Source organism: Terrapene carolina, unplaced genomic scaffold (genome assembly GCF_002925995.2).
Source record: "Terrapene carolina triunguis isolate 2854851 unplaced genomic scaffold, T_m_triunguis-2.0 Scaffold838, whole genome shotgun sequence".
Lineage (NCBI taxonomy): Eukaryota > Metazoa > Chordata > Testudines > Emydidae > Terrapene > Terrapene triunguis.
This window is the reverse complement of record NW_020665189.1, coordinates 4,139,357-4,158,474: the sequence shown is the minus strand read 5'-3', so window position 1 is coordinate 4,158,474 and position 19,118 is coordinate 4,139,357. Positions and strand designations below refer to the sequence as shown.

At 44.5% G+C, this 19,118-nt stretch overlaps 1 protein-coding gene across 14 annotated transcripts in view; it reads left to right on the top strand.

Moving 5' to 3' along the window:
• Window positions 1-19,118, top strand: part of LOC112102600 (ankyrin repeat and KH domain-containing protein 1) — a 193,486-nt gene that overhangs the window by 94,933 nt on the left and 79,435 nt on the right. For 13 of the 14 annotated variants that reach the window (XM_024193983.3, XM_024193985.3, XM_024193986.3 and 10 more), the window contains exons 7-10: window positions 5,241-5,335; window positions 13,451-13,688; window positions 13,999-14,190; window positions 16,110-16,219. In XM_024193983.3, the coding sequence (XP_024049751.1) occupies window positions 5,241-5,335; window positions 13,451-13,688; window positions 13,999-14,190; window positions 16,110-16,219 (635 nt within the window). The remainder of the gene's footprint in view (window positions 1-5,240; window positions 5,336-13,450; window positions 13,689-13,998; window positions 14,191-16,109; window positions 16,220-19,118) is intronic. The other variant, XM_024193987.1, reaches the window with a different exon arrangement.

The window sequence follows — 19,118 nt, the reverse complement described above, 5'->3', positions numbered from 1 at the left end:
AGACCTCAACCTGTTGCACTCTCCAGGACTTGAGGTGAAATAAAAGTAGTCATCTGTCACGTCTGCTCAGTCCATAGAATTTATAAGGAACTTTTATATTCCAAGCTGATGAAATCGTAGCTCTCTCTGAACAGGTTTCAGCCCATAGCATCCCTGATCTGCAATAACAGCAAGAAACATAGGCCACATGATGTTGTCCACTTAAGTGTGACACCTCGTGCCAGACTTCACTTGTGCCCTCTCCAAGGATGCCTCAGATCTGTTTACGAGCTTACCAAACACTATATGGATACTTATCTCAATATCCCAAATCCCGTTTTATCTTCCCTGGACTAGTGGCAAATCCAGAGATTGTGTGCAAAGTGGTATCATTCTGAACCCCTCCTCCCACAGCAACACACTACATAAGCCTCTGTGGCTAGTGGAGAGGAACCTAAACAAGCTACAGACTCATTTCTGATCTAGTTAAGAGTCCTCACTACATATTAAAGTACTGAAACTCAAGGCAATTTGTCTAATCTGCAGCGAATTTGTATCACTTCTGAAAGGAATCACAGTACCGATCCTGACAGACACCACCTCCTCAACAGACAAAATGACGTGCTCTGATTTTGCATCAACAAAAATGACAATTGCCCTCTCTTCTGGCCCAGAGCAAGTACCAGGCCAGTGTCACTCCATGATGCTTTCCTCATTCTTTGGTTTCAATGTCTTTATGCATTGTCTTCTGTTCCCCTGATGCCAAGAGTCATAAGGAACATCAGGAAGGATGTGGCCATAGTGAAGGATACAGCTCCTTATTAGGCAAGACAGCATTGACTCAAATTTCTGCTGCATCTGTCCACAACAGCCATTGTAGGGGACTAATTCTCCACTCAGTACCCATATCTCTATATCTGACTGCTTGGAAGTTGGCTAGTTGAATGCATCAGACAAGGATTGTTCCACAGAAATCCTAATACAGAACAGGAAACCCTCTACAAAATCAGTCTACACATCAAAGTGGAAGAGATGTCAATCTGTGATTTCTAATAAGGTTTCAATCCATTGAAATTTTCTATCCCCAGCATTGGGTTGTCCTCCAGCTCAAGCTATCAGGTCTCACGATCAGCACTATTGAGGTTCATGTAGCTGCTGTTTCAGAATGCCACTCTCCCATTCAAACGTATAACTGTTCTCTCATTCCACTGTTTCAAAATTTCTAAAAGGACTGGTTTGGCCTATTCACTGCATTTGGGAGCCTACCCCATCATGGGACCTTAATGTAGTTCTGATGGGTCTTGAAGCCCCTTTTGCATGCTTATCTAAGTGCTCCCTCCACCATCTCGCCCTTAAAACAGCCTTTCTGGTAGCTATCATGTCAGGCAGGTGGGCTTGTGAGGTCCATGGCATATACTCCTCGTATGGTATTCCACAGGGATAAAATTTATTTGAAAAATGTGAGGTGTCTGACTGACTTTCACTTAAACCGAACCATCTGTTTCCTAGCTTTCTTCCTCAAACCTCACTCAAACTCGGGGAAGCCAAACTGCCCACCTTAGATGTTTCCCAAGCCCTTCTTCATTACCTAGATAGAACAAAGCTATTTAGAAAATCACCTGTTTGTTCATGGCACTTGGAAAAACAGTTTAGGGATGTTACGCTTCCCAGGGTTTTGAGGCATCTTGCTACCACTTCCCCTTTGTGTGAGGAAGCCGTGCCTGTGCTACTAGTTGTCAGCTAGTAGCATAGGCAACATAAGCACTCCCCTCTTAATCCACGCAGGCTCCACTTTTCCTCTGCAGGTTAGTGATAGCCATGCTCCAAGCCCCCTGAGTATCTCTGAAGTATCCGTCAACCTCATTCACCGGACACTCTCAGAATTCCAGATTCCCAAAGGAACAGTCACCACAACTTACCATTTAGACCTTGGATGACCGCACCATTTAAGACCTAGCACTTAGATATTTTTATAGTGAAAACAAGTAAAAGCTTATTTAACAAAGTATAGAGAATTGAGAAGCAGCAAGTGGCAGTGTTAGAAACAAATGGTTACATGTAAAATAGAACACACATTCTAGAACAGTGGTTCTCAAACTTTTGTAGTGGTGACCCCTTTCACATAGCAAGCCTCTGTGTGCGATTCCCCCCTTATAAATTAAAAACAACTTTTTTACATATTTAACACCATTATGAATGCTGGAGGCAAAGCGGGGTTTGGGGTGGAGGCTGACAGCTCGCAACCCCCCATGTAATAACCTTGACCCCCCTGAGGGGTCCCAACCCCCAGTTTGAGAGCCCCTGTTCTGGAACCTAGACATGATTAACAAGATAGTTTTCTGTCTAATGAAGTTTAGCTCACCCAAATCTTTGCAGCATTTTCCAACCAGGTTGGCTTTGACCCTCCTTTCATAAGACAGGCTCTTTGCTTGTAAACAAGATACCCCTGGCACTTTTTGTTTTCCTGCAGTTTTGCTCTCATGTGATTTCTCAATCTCCATTAGCTTCACTAATGCAAATAGGCCTCCACTGGGAAGTGGACAGTATACATATGACTAGCCAGAGAGAGAGAGAGAGAGAGACACATCTCTTCCCTCTAGCCTGACAGGAGCAGGTTTATCACCTTTAGGTGACCTGCCTTAACTCTCATAATTTCTTAAGAACTTAATTTTCAGAAGAAATATTTAAGTCCTTAAACGTTATCTATACATGGATTTCAAAATGATAATGCTGACTAGTGGGCTACTGGCATGTGAGATCTCTACCAAGAGCCATGTTTTGGTAAACTTAATATGCATATGCTTGACCCAGGGGATCCCTGTAAAACTCCCCTTATACCCTCTGCCAGTTGGCATGAAGAGGTTCTTGGGTCACAAGCGCCAACCCATCTCTTCTCAGATATGCAGGTTGGTTACCCCGTGCATTAAAGTATCCTACCAGTTATCAAGTCTACCCCTCCTTTCAGGAATCAGGACACACTCAGCTGGAGCTCAAGCAGTCTCTTCAGGTTGCTTAATGATATTCCTTACTGAAATCTGCAGAGCAGCTACATGGAGTTTAGTTTATACTTTTACAATATGTTATACCCTGGATTTGGCCTCTAGATCAGATGCCAAATTTGAGAGAGCTATTCTTCAATCCTAATTTAGATAAACATAGATAGGACTTCATGGACCCTATCATAGTGCTCATGGAGTTGCTAGTGAATCATCACAAGTGAGATCTACATGGACAAAGACTCAAAGAGCATGATTACTTATGTTGTTGTAACTGTGGATCTTCTAAATGTTTTGTGCATGTGGATCTCATGACCTGCCCTCTATCCCAGCCCCATTTGGAGTCCAACTCTGCTGGGATTCTGAATTATCAAAGGAACTGAGAGTTGATCGGGACCATTCTTCCCAATGTGCCCTCGGATGGAGGAAGGTGCACAAGCACAGGCATAGCCTGAATGGATGTTGCTGGTCAAAAGATATGTGTCTCGTGCACATGAGGCACATGCACACCATAAGTGGGATCCAATAGTTTTTACTTTTTCTGAAGTCCAAGTCTACTTAACTTTTTTAATACATTGGGTGATATAAAAATTATGTGAAGGGAAAAGTAAAATTAGAGACTTTATTAAAAGTTGAAAGCTTTTTGGGAGAAGTGGCTATGTGAGCTAACAGTGATGTTATGGGGGTAACTCTCAGGCCAGGTCTTTCAGAAACAGTGTATAAATTGAGATTGTCCATATTTAAGCTCCTAAATAAGCAGCCTGATTTTTATACTGCCCAATATCCAGCAACTCCTGTTGGCTTAAGTGGGATGAGTACAGCACTTCGGAAGTTCAGGCACCTAAATAAGTTGTACTGACTTTTTTAAAATCTTGGGCTTAATTTTCCTTTCCAACAATTTCTTTTATTCAGTTTGCAAGTTTCACAGACACTGAACTTCCTTAAACTTAAGGTCTCTCAGTCATTATCTTAGCAGAGACCTTCTCCTGAAAGTTGAAATGTTTGTATTAAACTCCAAAAATTTCCCCCCAAACTGAATTTTAAGAGTTTTTATGTGCACCATTGAGGATTTGATAAAACTAAAAATTTTAACCATCTATATTTGAGAATCTTTTATGAAATTAGATTTATCAAAGGTAAATCTGCCAGTTTTCAAAGTTACGAGTTCCATAACTCTCTATTAGGAAAATAGGACATACTTTCCAAAACATTTTCCTCTCACCTAAGAAAAATCATAATACACTTCAGGCAAAAATTTCAGCTGCTTTTCCTCTTAAAGTTGGGAGGAGTGGGTGCTGGTATCGCTTAGAAACTCTTTCTTAACTGTGGAGGTGCTGTTGTGGTGTCTTAAGTATATCCCCCTACATTTTTGTGTCTGGGGTAACGAACAATATTGATGGTAGTTGGACAGATTGAATAAGAACTTAAATTCAGATACCAGGGTTTTTTAAATGGTAGATTGCAACAGTATGAAATGCTGCATGATGAAGAACTTTTAGCCCTGGAATAGACTTTTGATACCTAAAAAGGATAATATCCTTAGCACTTCTTGTAATTAAGTAAAACTCGTGTAGGAAAGAATGATATAATAGGACTCTGGGCCGGGTGTTCATTCCCAGGTCAACCACAGACTTCCTGTATGATCTTCTTGGGAAATCACTTAACCTACCCTATGCCTTCTACTCCCCTTCTGTAACATAGGGAAAACATTCCTTGCCTACATGCTGAGAGGATAAAATCCATCAGCAAATTACCTAAATAAACTTGTTTTTGCACGGAAGAAAAATGTTAAAGCTCCATAGAGGAAAGTGAAATAAAACTAATTTGAGTGAGGTTGAACAAAGCTTTTAAGAACAGGTGTGGCAACTCTGTTTTTTAGATTGAAGCTTTTACAATACAACATCTGATCTTTTTAGACAATGCATAAAAATACTCCTGTGAAAGTTATTGTAGTAAAAACTTCAAGCTAAGTTTATAACTTCATACTGTTCTTCTCTGGAAGGTTTCTTACCTTCTAGATTGATTTTTCTCCTTTCAGCATTTTTTTTGCCAATCTATCAACTTTTCATAGCCAGAAGATAAAATCTTCCAGGTAAGACCACTGTTATAAGTTGAATGTCCATCTTGTGTTTTGCCACAATAGCAGTGTACTTAGAAATTATAATTGGATAGGCTTGTAAAGGCAAACTACAAAAACCTAAATTATGATATTTTGACTAAACCCTTCCTTAATGTTTGTAACATTGTTTTGTTTTGTGTTTGAAGGCCATTTAGATATGGTTCGTTTTCTGCTTGAAGCTGGAGCTGATCAAGAACATAAAACAGATGAGATGCACACAGCCCTAATGGAGGCCTGCATGGTAAATAGCATTTAGTGAATCAATTTTGTTTGGGGGTGAGAGAGGAGTAAAGGGGGTTGGTAGAACAAAGCAAGCCTTTTTTGGTTAATGAGATTTTTTTTAATCCACTGAGTGATCAGGGGTGGGGAGTGCAGCCCAGCCCCACAACAGCCAGCTTCTCTACCCACTTTCCTTTTCTGACCATTGCCATGAGGAGCCCTGGTTCACTCCAAACTGCCATGGGCTCCTTCAGTGATAGAGCCAACCATCCTGCTGCTGCCCCATATGTGAGCCACCCACCACCCTTGGTAAGTCACTTTCTGCTTTGGATGGGGGCTGTTGTGACTCCCACGGAGAAAGGAGGGTACAGCCCCCCCCCCCCCCCCCCACACACACGCACAAAATAGGGACCTCTTTAGAGAGAATCACTGCAGGTTGGTTTTCAGGATGCAATGTTCTCATTAAGAGTACGTTTTAGTCACAGGTTTTTTTAGTAAAAGTCATGGACAGGTCACAGGCAGTAAACAAAAATTCACGGCCCGTGACCTGTCCATGACTTGTGCTATGCCCCTGATTAAATCTTGGGAGTGCTGCGGGCGCTTATGCGGGGGGTGGCCCAGATGGTGGCCCGGGACCCCCACAGGTGCTGGAGGAGGCGGGGGATCGGGGGGCTGCCCGGGACCCCCGCTGGTGCTGGTGGGGGGATTAGCGGGGCTGGCAGGCTCCCTACCTGACTTCTCAGAAGCGGCGACATGTCCCACCCTCCGCTCCTAGCTCTGCGCGCTCCCAGCTCTGCAGCTCCCATTTGCCAGGAACTGCAGCCGATGGGAGCTGCGGGCGGAGGCAGCATGTGGAGCTAGGAGTTTAGGGAGGGACATGTTGCTGCTTCCAGGGACCCCCCTCTCCCGCCAAGGTAAGCGTCGCCCAGAGCCCTCACCCCGTCCCGGACCCGAGCCACCTCCCACACCCAAACTTCTTCTGCGAGGGGCGGTGGCCCGAGACTGCCCCAGCAGCAGCCAGTGCAACTGGCCCAGGGACTTCCTGAGCTGCTTGCCAACTGCACCGGCCACTGCAGAAGTCACAGAATCCATGACAGAATCTCAGCCTTAGTCATCATCTGGTAAGATAGGGTGCCAGACTGACAACTGGCTGATAGAGAAGATTCACAAAAGGAATATAAGAATGGAAATATTGGTCCATATTTAAATATCAGGATATTGCTAAACCAAACTTAACATTTTTATTTTACGGTCTGACTGCCACAAGTTTTGATAAATGGATGTTTCCTCATCTGTCAGACAAGTGCTAGCAAATCCAAATACAGGGTTTTTGCATTTAGTTTCGTCTGGTGTGCAGACAGGCTTCCTCAGTTCTCTTGCCTCTGCTGAGACATCATCTTTCCAGGCATTGTTGAAGCTCTGGCTCTAACATAGAACAGAAGAGGACAGAGGAAACTTCTTTCTAATAATACCTAGGAAGTGCTAATACCCCTTCTGTGCCCTTCATTTGTATTTGGCAGTAGGCCCATTCTGCCAGTTCTGGCCCTATTTCCACTGTGGTCTTACATGAAGCTGAAGCCACCAGATCCAAGCAACAGTAGGAGCAATTCTGAACCTGGTTAATGCTCTGCTTCCACGGCCCTTTGTAGTCTTTGGATATCCACAACTCTTCCCAAGTTTCCCCCTTTTCCCGAAAACCCCTTTAAAGAAACTTCTAGGAGGGCCTAGACTCAACTATGATCTTACGAGACATTATGCTGAAGGTAAGTCTTTCCCTATTCCGTCACCACAAGGGATTCCATTAATCCAGGAGCCCAAAAGCCTGGATGGATCAGGCCTTTGCAGCCTCCCTGGTCTCACTAACAAATTACCTTTTGCCTTCTGTCACGGAGTCACAAGGTCTAGCCTATGCCCCTGCCAGTCTCCTGGGAGTGATCGCTTTAATGTGCCAGGCCCCAAGGACCCACACAGTTCCATGGACAGACCTGTGGCCTCCAAGATTGGGCCTTTGGCATCAGCAATCCCTGTCTCTCTCCGTGACTCCTTCCAGTGAATCCATGCCATGCCAGACTTGCTGGAAGCTTGTACTGTACCCCTTCAGGGCACACTGCTCTCAGTATTTACAGTGACACAGGCAGCCTTTTCAAAACAAGATAACAATTTGTTAGTCACATGACATACAGAATCTGAAAGTCCTTATGTTATCAGCGAGAGGCAGAAGCTTAGCCATACTCCATCCCAGTCAAACCAGTGCCATGATGAGCCAGTCAAGCTGTGATTGACTCCCGCTCAACTCCATCTCTTGTCCCTTTGTCCACCCAGGTGAGCTCCTGAGTCCCTCCAAAGAGTTGTCCTCCTCCGCATCACCTGACACCTTTTCCTCTTTGTTCTCAATCTCAGTTCACACATCTCACTGGCCAGGGTTTCCTGCTGATAGGTGTGAATTGTTCAGTCATTGAGGCGTCTGTCTTCATGGATTTGGATCACTTTAAGCCTGTTCTTTAATGGTGCGGACAGCTAGGTGAGACACCTATGTCTCATGTTCTGCCTTGAGCAGACTTAATCCTTTCCACCCCCTCCAGCTAACCATGCAAGGTGTAGGAGGAAACTGAGGCACACATATGCATTGTAAAAATATTTTTAAAAATTCCCACTTCGTCACACCTTCCTTCCAAGAAAGCTTACTCAAAGCTCCATGTCCACAGCAAGCACACTCCTTGGACCCTTTCCTACTTTTAGAGGTGGAGAGGAACATCATCCTTCATCCTTTCCTTCCTCCTGTACAGTGTCTTCTGAAAAGGGTGAGCTAGAATTTGATTGACTTGCTCACTGTGTCCTTTCACTTTCTTGTTCCTCCAAAAACCCTTAGGGCCATTTTGGAACAGTGAATTTAATTGGTCTCCTATCTAACAAAAACCTTAATCTCTCTGGAGGAACAGAAATCCAAATGAGGTGAAGCGCCTTATTTTCTTCTAGGGCTGAACCTCAGTGCTGATTCTTCCTATCCACTGCTGTATAGCAAATACTGCATGAAGTGGATCATGTCCTCATCTGATTGTGTCCTCCCTACCCACTCCTGGGAGAATTCTGTGCCACTGTGTGTGTGCATAATTAATGAGCTGCGCATATTTTTAATTTTTTGCACAGAAAAAAACTTCTGCCAGAAAGTTGCTGCAGTTCTGCCTTTTGCTCACCCAGAGGGCGCTATGGCAGTAGAACAGAGCAGCAGCTCCCGGCCAGCTAGGGAAGAGAGAATGCCTTCCTTCTTCACAGTACCTTTTGGGCATTCTCTGTCATTAGTGGGGAAGGGAGTTGACACCTTTTCCTCGCCTCTTACTGATAACAGGAGACAGACAGCATGGAGTTGCTGGGGAGTCATAGACAGGCTCATAAGGGCTAGTGTGGGAGGGTAGACTGGGGCAGGGGCTGAATGGAAGTGGAGGCGCAGGGCCACAGAGGGATGGGGGAGAGGGTGCATGGCCACATGGGGCCGGGGGTGAGGGATGGCTGAGTGGGGGCACAGACACACATGGGGGAGGGGGTATAGAACCTCAGGGGGATGAGGGAATGGGGGTGGAGGGATACATAGGGATGGGCAGATGTGCCGGGCAGATGTGCCTGACTGAATGGGAGAGGCTAGGGGTCAGCCAGGGTCTGCGTGAGGGAAGCTCCCTAACAATCTCTCCCTTCGCGCCGCCCCCCCCCCCCAAAAAATGTTCCATACTTTTCCCAACCATACACAACCCTCCAAGTTCACACCCAAGCTCCTTCCCAGCAATTACTTCTCTCTCCCTCAGCTCTTCTGTTACCTCTAATTCCCCAAAGTCTTTGCACTGCTTCTGAGGGGTGCAGGAAATATGGTTCAGTATTATAGTTTAAATGAATTATTACTCAGAATTCTTTATTAATATGCCTAGTAAGGAATCTATTTGTCAAAAAAACATTTCCTGAATCTTTGTTGTCGTCTGTATTGTTACAGACGTACTTGCTGACCGGTATTTTGAAATAAATGACCAAAAATAATTGAAACTGGTGTGATTATATTGTGTTATTTTGACAAAATATGCAGAATTTGGAAATGTGCTCAGAATTTTTAATTTTTTGGTGCAGAATTCCCCCAGGAGTACCTACCAAAGAACCTCCTTGGGCTCTTCAGCCTGGATCCTGACTTCCATGACCTCTGGCTATCACAAAATGGGACTCATTCTCTTCCCTTCTAACCACTGGGACTCTGCCTCCCAGAAGGAAGGTAGAAGAAGGGGGGAGGGGGTGTGCTATACAATAATTCAAACTGCTGGTGCACAGATCTATGCCTTCTACCCCTCTAGAACAGCCATCCAGTGGCTCATTGAGATCTAACCAGACAAAGCGTTCGCTTCATGCTGTAATTTGTGGTAGACAGGAACCACTCTATGTGCATCATTGGTGTTAATGCCTTCAAAGATATGGCCAAGATTACACCCTCTTGAGGTCAGTGTCTTGGACACCTCCACCTTGGCCCAGAGAGCAATGTAGATCCATCCCTGGGGAGGTGAGATCACCTACTAGCTTTTTCTCCTTGCCCTTACTTTTAAGCGCACCCAGCCGTTTACACTGTACCTTGAAGGAGTTATCAAAGATCTGCTTCTCCCCTAAGGAGAAGCAGGCTTAACTTCCTCAGTGAGGAAATCATTAGTGAACTACAAACTCGAGCAAACCTGAGTGTTCCTTCACAAGCAGGAATCCATCAGGTTGGCTTTTGAGGCCCTTGAGATCCGCTGTCTGTTATGTCCTGATCAGGTGAAACCCACACAACTGTATTGGCTTAGTTGAATCATCAAGCTCAAGCCGAGAGCATTCCTTCCAGACAAAATCCAATGTTCTCGTCCACCAGGTGGAGAGAAAACTAATTTCCCTCAGTGCCCTGCGCATGCAGACATCCGTCAGTCTGGATGAGCTGGAAGTATTTTCTTTCAAGAAAATGGTCCCGCCACTAGTTGGTTTTCAAAAAAGTAGTCACTTGTTCTCAGCCTTGCTCATTGGACCTCTTTCCCTTGAGCTACAACTTTCCCAGATACTGTAACATATATACTTGGACCTCAAGGCCTGGATACGGCATGCATTCTCTGTCATTAGTGGGGAAGGGAGTTGACACCTTTTCCTCGCCTCTTACTGATAACAGGGTCTGCAGAAAGTGAAATAAGATTGATGCCTGCCGATCAGTGTTCCCTCTAATTTTTTTACATCCATGTGCGGAATGAATTTTATGTGCACCAATATGGAGGTGATGTGTGGCGGGGGTGAGGCTGAGGGATTTGGAGTGTCGGAGGAGGCTCAGAGTGGGATAGAGATTTGGGCTGCCGGGGGGTGAGGCTCTGGCTAGGGGTGTGGGTTCTGGGCTGGGGATGAGGGATTTGGGGTGCGGAGGTCGGGGGGTTCAGGGCTAGGGCAGAGAGGGTGTGGGAGATGAGGGCTCTGGCTAGGGATGCATGCTCTGGGGTGGGGCCGGGGATGAGGGGTTTGGGGTGAAGGCTGCCCCAGGGCTGCGGCAGGGAGAGGACTCCCCCCAGATCCCTCTCGCCACAGCAGTCCAGGGCCAGGGGAGAGGCACCTCCTGCCCGCTGCATGTCAGCTTGGCTGGGGGAGAAACACCTCTCCCCGCTACGCAGCCCTTAATAGCCTGTTGCGCGGCCATGCAGCGTAGAGGGAACTTAGTTGCTGATTCATGTAAGTGTAGCGCATCTGAGATGGGTCTAGTTCATGGGTCTTCAGCTGTTCCAAAGACTTATCCTTTATCCTGACCAAATCTGCCTCAGTCTCAGGCCCTTGCTTATGAAAGCTCCCTCCGTTCTAAGATATGGATTACCAACTGGGTCCTCTTTTGTTACTGAGAGAAGGATACTATCTTTGTTTTCTATGGGGTGAAGTCTCTCTTAGTTTCCATGGGATCGTAGCCTGGAGATCTTCCATAATGAGTTTGAGCATGGGTTCTCTGCTAGTATCCAGATGCCTTGTCGATATGAGCAAAAATGCTTGTTGCTGTCAACAGGTATTGAAAACAGCTGCACCTGTTTCCCAGTGCTTGAATACTGTTCAACTGCAAGTGTAGCCAGTGATAAACTGAGTTGAACGTTGTAAGCTGTAGTTCCTGAAACAGCGTCAAACACAATTGCTGTTTAATAGTAAGTGTAAACAACACTCGGGACTGATTTCAGATACACTCCTTGCTGACACCATTTGTCAGCCAAAGGAACTTCAGCTAGTGGAGACAAACCTCCTGCTCCATAGGAGAGTTCTGACTGGGGTTCCCTTCTCATAATCAGGTTCCCTAATGAAGTCTCTTACCTTAGGCCCCTGTAAGTCTCACTGTTTGCTGGAGCCAAGTCAAGTAAAAAGTATCCTCTGCTCAGATGCATTTGAACCTACTTTCATTATTCCACTGTTTCCTGTGGCCTTCAACTTTGTTAGAGACTCTGTAGGAGCTCTCAGCCCCATCTTGAAACCCCCATGCCTCATTTTCCATAAATAAATGGAGATATACCTATCTCATAGAACTGGAAGGGACCCCGAAAGGTCATTGAGTCCAGCCCCCTGCCTTCACTAGCAGGACCAAGTACTGATTTTGCCCCAAATCCCTAAGTGACCCCCTCAAGGATTGAGCTCACAACCCTGGGTTTAGCAGGCCAATGCTCAAACCACTGAGCTATCCCTCCCCCAAAAGAAGTTCTCTAAATGTGCCACAGCCATCTTCCCATTGTAATCTCAGGCTTGGTCTACACTTACCCCCCAAGTCGAAGTAAGGTACGCAAATTCAGCTACGTGAATAACGTAGCTGAATTCGACATACCTTACTTCGAACTTACCGCGGTTCAGACGCGGTCCACACGCGGCAGGCAGGCTCCCCGTCGACTCCGCGGTACTCCTCTCGTTGAGCTGGAGTACCGCAGTCGACGGCGAGCACTTCCTGGTTCGATTTATCACGTCCAGACCAGACGCGATAAATCGAACCCGGAACTTCGATCCCCAGCCGTCGAACTACCCGGTAAGTATAGACCAGCCCTCAGTCTTCCACCTTAACGAGGATATCTTGCTCCCCAACCCTAAGGCCAGACTCCAGGTCCATTGGCATTCTGTGGACCCTCTGCAAAATACTCAAGGCCTACCTTTCCCAAACCATTCCTCAAATGCTGGTCCCTGTTCTAAAGGTCTTGCAAAGTCAGAAAACATCCAGGTCTTGCTCAGTCAGATTCTTTGTCCAATGCTACTACTCATTTGCTGGCCTCCCCTGCTCAGAGAAGCTTTGAGCTTTCTATCCAAGCCACACCCCAGTCAGGGCATAAAAAATCTTCGGTGGACGAGTTCTTCCAGGCCACCACCTGAGCCCAGTTACATTTTTGAGATGTTACCAGCTGTATTTGCATATATTGGCTGACATAGCCTTCAGTTGGTGAGTTCTCAGGTTCTTCTATGACAACCCTAGGTCTTCTGCCTCTGTGAAGAGGTCTGCTCATCCCAACGGCTGTTTGGTGTCCTTTCCTTCATTCTCCCAGTTTCTCCCCTCTTGCCACTTTGCTGTAACACATTTTAACTTCTCCATAGTTACTTTTCTTCCCTTGGTATGGAAGCTGCTAGTTATTTGTCCATACTGGTGATAAGCCAATCACGGAAAAGCTAATTTTTTACTGGATTAATTGCTTACTATTGGGAGTAGTCATTACTGATTTCGGTGGGATTACTCACCATACTAAACTCTGTCTGATAATTGTGTATTGGATTATTATTTACTAGCTATATTATCATAGTGCCCAAAAGGTGTGGTCCTTGCCCCAGAGCTCTTATAATATAAAATAAAGGATCTGACTTTTTATTTCTAAATTACACAATTTCTAGTTGATTGGAGGTGAAATATAGTAGTTTTCAGATTATTATGCAAAAGTGTTGCCATTATTAATGTTGTATGAGGTTTTTAGTTTGAAAAAAATCTTTTCTTTTTCTAAGTAGGATAAACATACTGTTTTAATTTTCAGAAAACTTCTTGAAAGTAGATCTTACCAGGGTCTGAAAATGGACTTGCATGATAACATTTGTAACAATTGTGTCCTTGTTAAATTGGGATGTTTCTGATTTCATTTCTTTTTAACTTTTACTTTGCTCTTAGGATGGACATGTGGAAGTAGCTCGTTTGCTTCTAGATAGTGGTGCTCAAGTCAATATGCCTGCGGATTCATTTGAATCTCCACTTACACTAGCTGCTTGTGGTGGACATGTGGAACTAGCCGCACTACTGATAGAAAGGGGAGCAAATCTTGAGGAAGTTAATGATGAAGGTTATACTCCACTGATGGAAGCTGCACGTGAAGGGCATGAGGAGATGGTAGCACTGTTACTGGCACAGGGTAAGAAAACAATTTCATCTTATAAATTACTGTACTGTAAATTACATCTTTTTAGTAGTCATTCAAATTACATATTCTTTGATGGTCTTTTTTATTCTGAATGGTTAAGTACTGACCTCGCTAGTTTGTGTGTAATGGCTCAATATTTAGCATGTGGTTGTGACTTGACAGTTACTGTATAGGAAGAACATAGAACTATCATACACTGATCTCTTGCTAAGGGCTACGGGATAGGGGCAAAGCGGGAAGATGAGTGCCTATATGATTTACTTGTCTGGCCAGACAGATTAACAGATAATTTGTTCCCTAGGAGCAAATATAAATGCACAGACAGAAGAAACGCAAGAAACAGCTCTTACTCTGGCATGCTGTGGAGGATTTTCTGAAGTAGCTGATTTCCTTATTAAGGCAGGAGCTGATATAGAACTTGGTTGCTCTACACCTTTAATGGAAGCTGCTCAGGAGGGACACCTTGAATTGGTGAAATATTTATTGGCAGCAGGTATGTTGATATAAATGACAGACAGGTTGACTTATAGGAGATTTAGCTTAAAAAATGCTAGCCTAAAAAAAAGGTATAAATCAGGAAATAACTACACTTATTGGCAATTAAAGTTGCAGCAGGGCACACTCCATCTTCCCAAAACCTTAAAAGAATGGAAACAACTTAAGAGAAAAGACATTCTGCATTCCTTTCCATCTTTATATTGCCTAAATTGAACAGTATCAGTTATGCAGTCCAACCATCCATGAGGCTTTTGCTTCCATCCAATAGATGCCAAAAACTAAATATGTACTCAGTCGTCATTAAGCTTGCACTCTAACAAATAACATTAACAGTGACTACTGCTTTTGTACACTACTGACTAGAGCTGAGTGTTTTTTTGGCAAATAATTTTATTCTGTGAAAAATGCGGTTTTATTCAACCTGTAACTATTTGTGAATTTGTGGTGTTTGCTGAATAGCTTTTGATCAAACTGACAAAATCAAAACATTTCGGTTTGACCAGACTAAAAAAAACCCAAACACCTGTTTTTATTTTGAGCATTTTGACAAAAACAAATGAGTAAATTAAAAAAAAAAAAAAAAAATCCTAGGGGGTGGAACAAGACCTCTTAAAACTTTTAGTCCAGTAGTTAGGGTACTCTCTTTGGGATGTGGGAAACTGTGGTTCAATTCTTCCCTCTGCCAGATGTGGAGAAAAGATTTGAACATGGGTCTCCCACGCTGCAGGAAAGTGTCGTAGTAACTGGGTTTTGGGATAATGTGCATAGGTTAATAGACTCTAGGTCAGGAGTGGGCAAACTTTTTGGCCCGAGGGCCACATCTGGGTATGGAAATTGTATGGTGGGCCATGAATGCTCACAACATTGGGGGTTGGGGTGCGGGAGGGGGTGAGGGCTCCAGTTGGGGGATGCAGGCTCTGCAGTGGGGCCAGAAATAAGGAGTTCAGGGTGCGGGAGGGGGATCCAGCTGGGGGTGCGGGCTCTGGGGTGGGGCTGGAGATAAGGGGTTTGGGGTGCAAGAGGGTGCTCCAGGCTGGGACCGAGGGGTTTGGAGGGTGGGAGGGGGATCAGGGTTGGGGGTGGGGGTTGAGGCACGAGAGGGGGTCAGGGGTGCACGCTCCAGGCGGCACTTACCTCAAGCAACTCCCAGAAGCAGCGGCATGTTCCCCCTCCGGCTCCTATGCGGAGGCTCTGCGTGCTGCCCCGTCCGCAGGTGCTGTACCTGCATCTCCCTTTGGTCGCGGTTCCCAGCCAATGGAAGCTGCGGGGGTGGCGCTTGGGTTGGGGGCAGCGTTCAGAGCTCCCTGGCTGCCCCTACACATAGGAGCTACAGGGGGGACATGACGCTGCTTCCGGGAACCGCGTGGAGCCATGGCACGCACGGAGCGGGTCAAGCCCCCAACCCCGCTCCCCGGCTGGAGTGGGGCAAACCCCCAACCCTGCTCCCCAGCGGGAGCTCGAGGGCTGGATTAAAATGTATGAAGGGCCAGATGCAACCCCTGTGCCATAGTTTGCTATCCCCTACGCTAGGTTGTTGAACAAGACTTCAGAAAAGAAACAGCCTGAATTCAGACATGGATTTACGAGCTGAAATCTTCAGCACCGTGGGGGGAAATGCTGCTGCCAATCAGCCCTGCAGTGAGTGAGTTGAACAGTTTTGTTCAGCACTTTAACTGCTGTCAGATGTGCCACAACCTTCCTTTGCCACAAATTCCTGATTCTACTTCTGTCTCTCAGGTCTTTTTCCCTATTAGGCCCGGTGCTGTTGGCAGTAAGTAGAACATGGCTTCAGTTGCCACGGAAGGAAGATCTGTTGCTTTTTTTTAGGTTGAATTGTTAGTAGATTCACTCAAATAAAATATTTGGGTGAGAGGAAGTCTACAGTAACCAGTACAACTTATGTTGCTTTTATAGGAGCGAATGTCCATGCTACAACAGCAACAGGAGACACAGCTTTGACTTATGCCTGTGAAAATGGACATACTGATGTTGCAGACGTATTGCTTCAAGCTGGTGCTGATTTAGTAAGACTTTTCGTGTGTATCTTGTGCATGAAAATATTTTAACTGCAAACTTAGCATTTACTTTTACCTTTCTTACAGAAAAGAAGTTATGTGCTTAATATAAAGCAAGAAGAATGCTTTGCAAGTGTTAAGATATGTATACATTGGTGGTACTAGTCAAAAGGAGGATTGAAAGCCTGCAACATCTGTCCCAGTTACTTTAAGAGGAATAGCACTAAATATTAATGCATCCATTAGTTAAATACTTAACTAATTCTTGGATTTTGTAATAGTTCACTCTCTTGCCCTTGGCAAAATGCACCATGGGACTCATTACTCTGCAAGGTATAGTTTTTGTCTATTCTTTTAGTTCTGCCAGTCTTATTCTTCATTCATGTCCCAGAATCCTGAGTTTCCAGTACTGGATTAGAAATTTTTGGGACTACTTCTCTCTGCATTTTAAACTTCATAGGCATTAACTGCTGCTGCCCATTTATATTGGTTTTTTTTTTCTTATTGATCTTTGGACACTTTCTATCATTTTGGTATTCTTTCTACAGCACAGCTTTCAAAATTTAGACTAAATGTGCAACAAATGCCTTCCCAAAGGGCAGAGTATATTGGAATTTTATACCACATCCCTGCTTCCACATCCTAGTAAATGTCTGTTTGCCTTCTAGGCCACTTCCATGGTTTTCCCATGTTACTCCTGGGTTATGTTTTGTTGTGTTCTGCATAGTATGTCCATTAAATAGTAAGTTAGGTTGCTGTTTTGGGTTTATTGATGATTGCTGCTGCTAGTCAGCTGGAGGCTTAAAATTCCTGCTTCAGTGTACCTGCCAGCTTCAGGGATCTAACAATTAATTTTTTTTAAGTTGTGTTCAAAACTTAATTATGGTTTGCTTTTAATAGTCCTTCTGAGGAGCGCTAAAGCATTCTTGTGGATCTTCCACCCTTGAACCTTTTTCAGTCTCCATCCTTCTAGGCTGGGGCTGTCTTTGGAGTCCATCAGCACTGCTTATTACTTTCCTTGCATTTCTTCAATAGGTTTAAGGTGTTAGCTTTCTCCCTCTCCCACTGCCTATAGCTCTTTCACTAATTTACAAGTAGCTCAGGGGATTGGAAGCCTGAACTTCACTCAGTTTCTGAACTTTATTTATAGTAACCTGTTGAATCTTTGAAATTGAATTTCTTAAATTGTCTCTCACTACAACACAGCCACACTGATTGTGGGAGCTACTTACATTGACTTATTTGTAGAAAAACAGTATTAAAAGGTATGTAAAGAGTATCATTACAATAACTTGAGTCTACCAGTCTTCAGTGTCCTTATTAAGCTGCTTAAACAACCACTTAGATGCTTATTGAAGCCCACGCTTGAAACAGCAGTTTTAAAATTACAGTTGTTTAAAAAAGGTAAACTTAAAGTCATGGCTGTGATGCTGCACTAGTGAATTACAAAAGCACTGTTCTTTTAGAAAGAAAATTTAGTTTCAGACCACCTGAGTTTTCATAGGCAGGCCAGGCTTTTTCTCTCAGCAGCAGAGGGAGACCACATAGGGACCAGCATTAAAGAAATGGAGGTTCCTTACCCACAACTTGAGGTTCTTTGAGATAGGTGGTTCTTATTTGTATTCTTCTACCCATCCTCCTTCCCCTCTGGTTTGGATCCTATTTGATTCATGGTAAGAAAACTGGAGAGGTATTGGTCCATACCACCCTTTATACCCTCTTTTTGGAGCACAAGGAGGGCAACAGCGCATGCACGGACCACTGTACGCTACTTGCTACAAATTTCTGGTCTCAGGCACATCGCCTGCATTCTAGAGCCCTGTGTGGATACAAAATTTGTATCCACATCCAATCCGCAAACATGGTCAGAATATGGGGAGAGCATGTGCTCTTATAGTAGGGATAAAGGAGAGAAGACCGAACTGGGGGCGGGGAATCAAATCCGTATCTCAGATGTCTGTATTCTAATGCAAGAAGTATGGGGATTAAGCAGGAAGAACTCAAAATGCTAGTAAGTAAACACAACTATGACATAGTTGGCATCACAGACTTGGAGGAATAATACACATGACTGGAATATTGGTATAGAAGGGTACAGCTTGCTCAGGAAGTACAGGCAGGGGAAGAAAGGGAGAAGGTGTTGCCTTATATATAAAAAATGTATAGACTTGGACTGAGTTTGAGATGGAAATAGGAGACAGCCTTGTGGAAAGTCTCTGGGTAAGGTTAAAAGGGGTAAAAACAAGGGTGATGTCATGGTAGGGGGTCTACTGCAGACCACCTAACCAGGAAGAAGAGGTGTATGAGGCTTTCTTTAAACAGCTAACAAAATCATCCAAAGCACAGGACTTGGTGGTGATGGTAGACTTCAACTACTCAGACATCTGTTGGGGAAAATAACGCAGTAGGGCACAGATTATCCAACAAGTTCTTGGAAAGTATTGGAGACAATTTTTTATTTCTGAAGGTGGAGAAACCTACTAGGGGAGAGGCGTTCTAGATTTGATTTTTGACAAATAGGGAGGAACTGGTTGAGAATTTGAAAGTGGAAGGCAGCTTGGGTGAAAGTGATCATGAGAGTTCATGATTTTAAGGAATGGTAGGAGGGAGAACAGCAAAATAGACAGTGGATTTCAAGAAGACAGACTTTAGCAAACTCAGGGAGTTGGTAGGTAAGATCCCATGGGAAGCAAGTCTAAGGGGAAAAACAATTGAAGACAGTACGCAGTTTTTCAGAGAGACATTATTAAGGGCACAAGAGCAAACTATCCCATTACGTAGGAAAGATGGGAAGTCTGGCAAGAGACCGCCCTAGCTTACCCAGGAGATCTTCAATGATCTAAAAATCAAGAGTCCTACAAAAAGTGGAAACTAGGTCAAATTACAAAGGATCAATATAAACAAATAA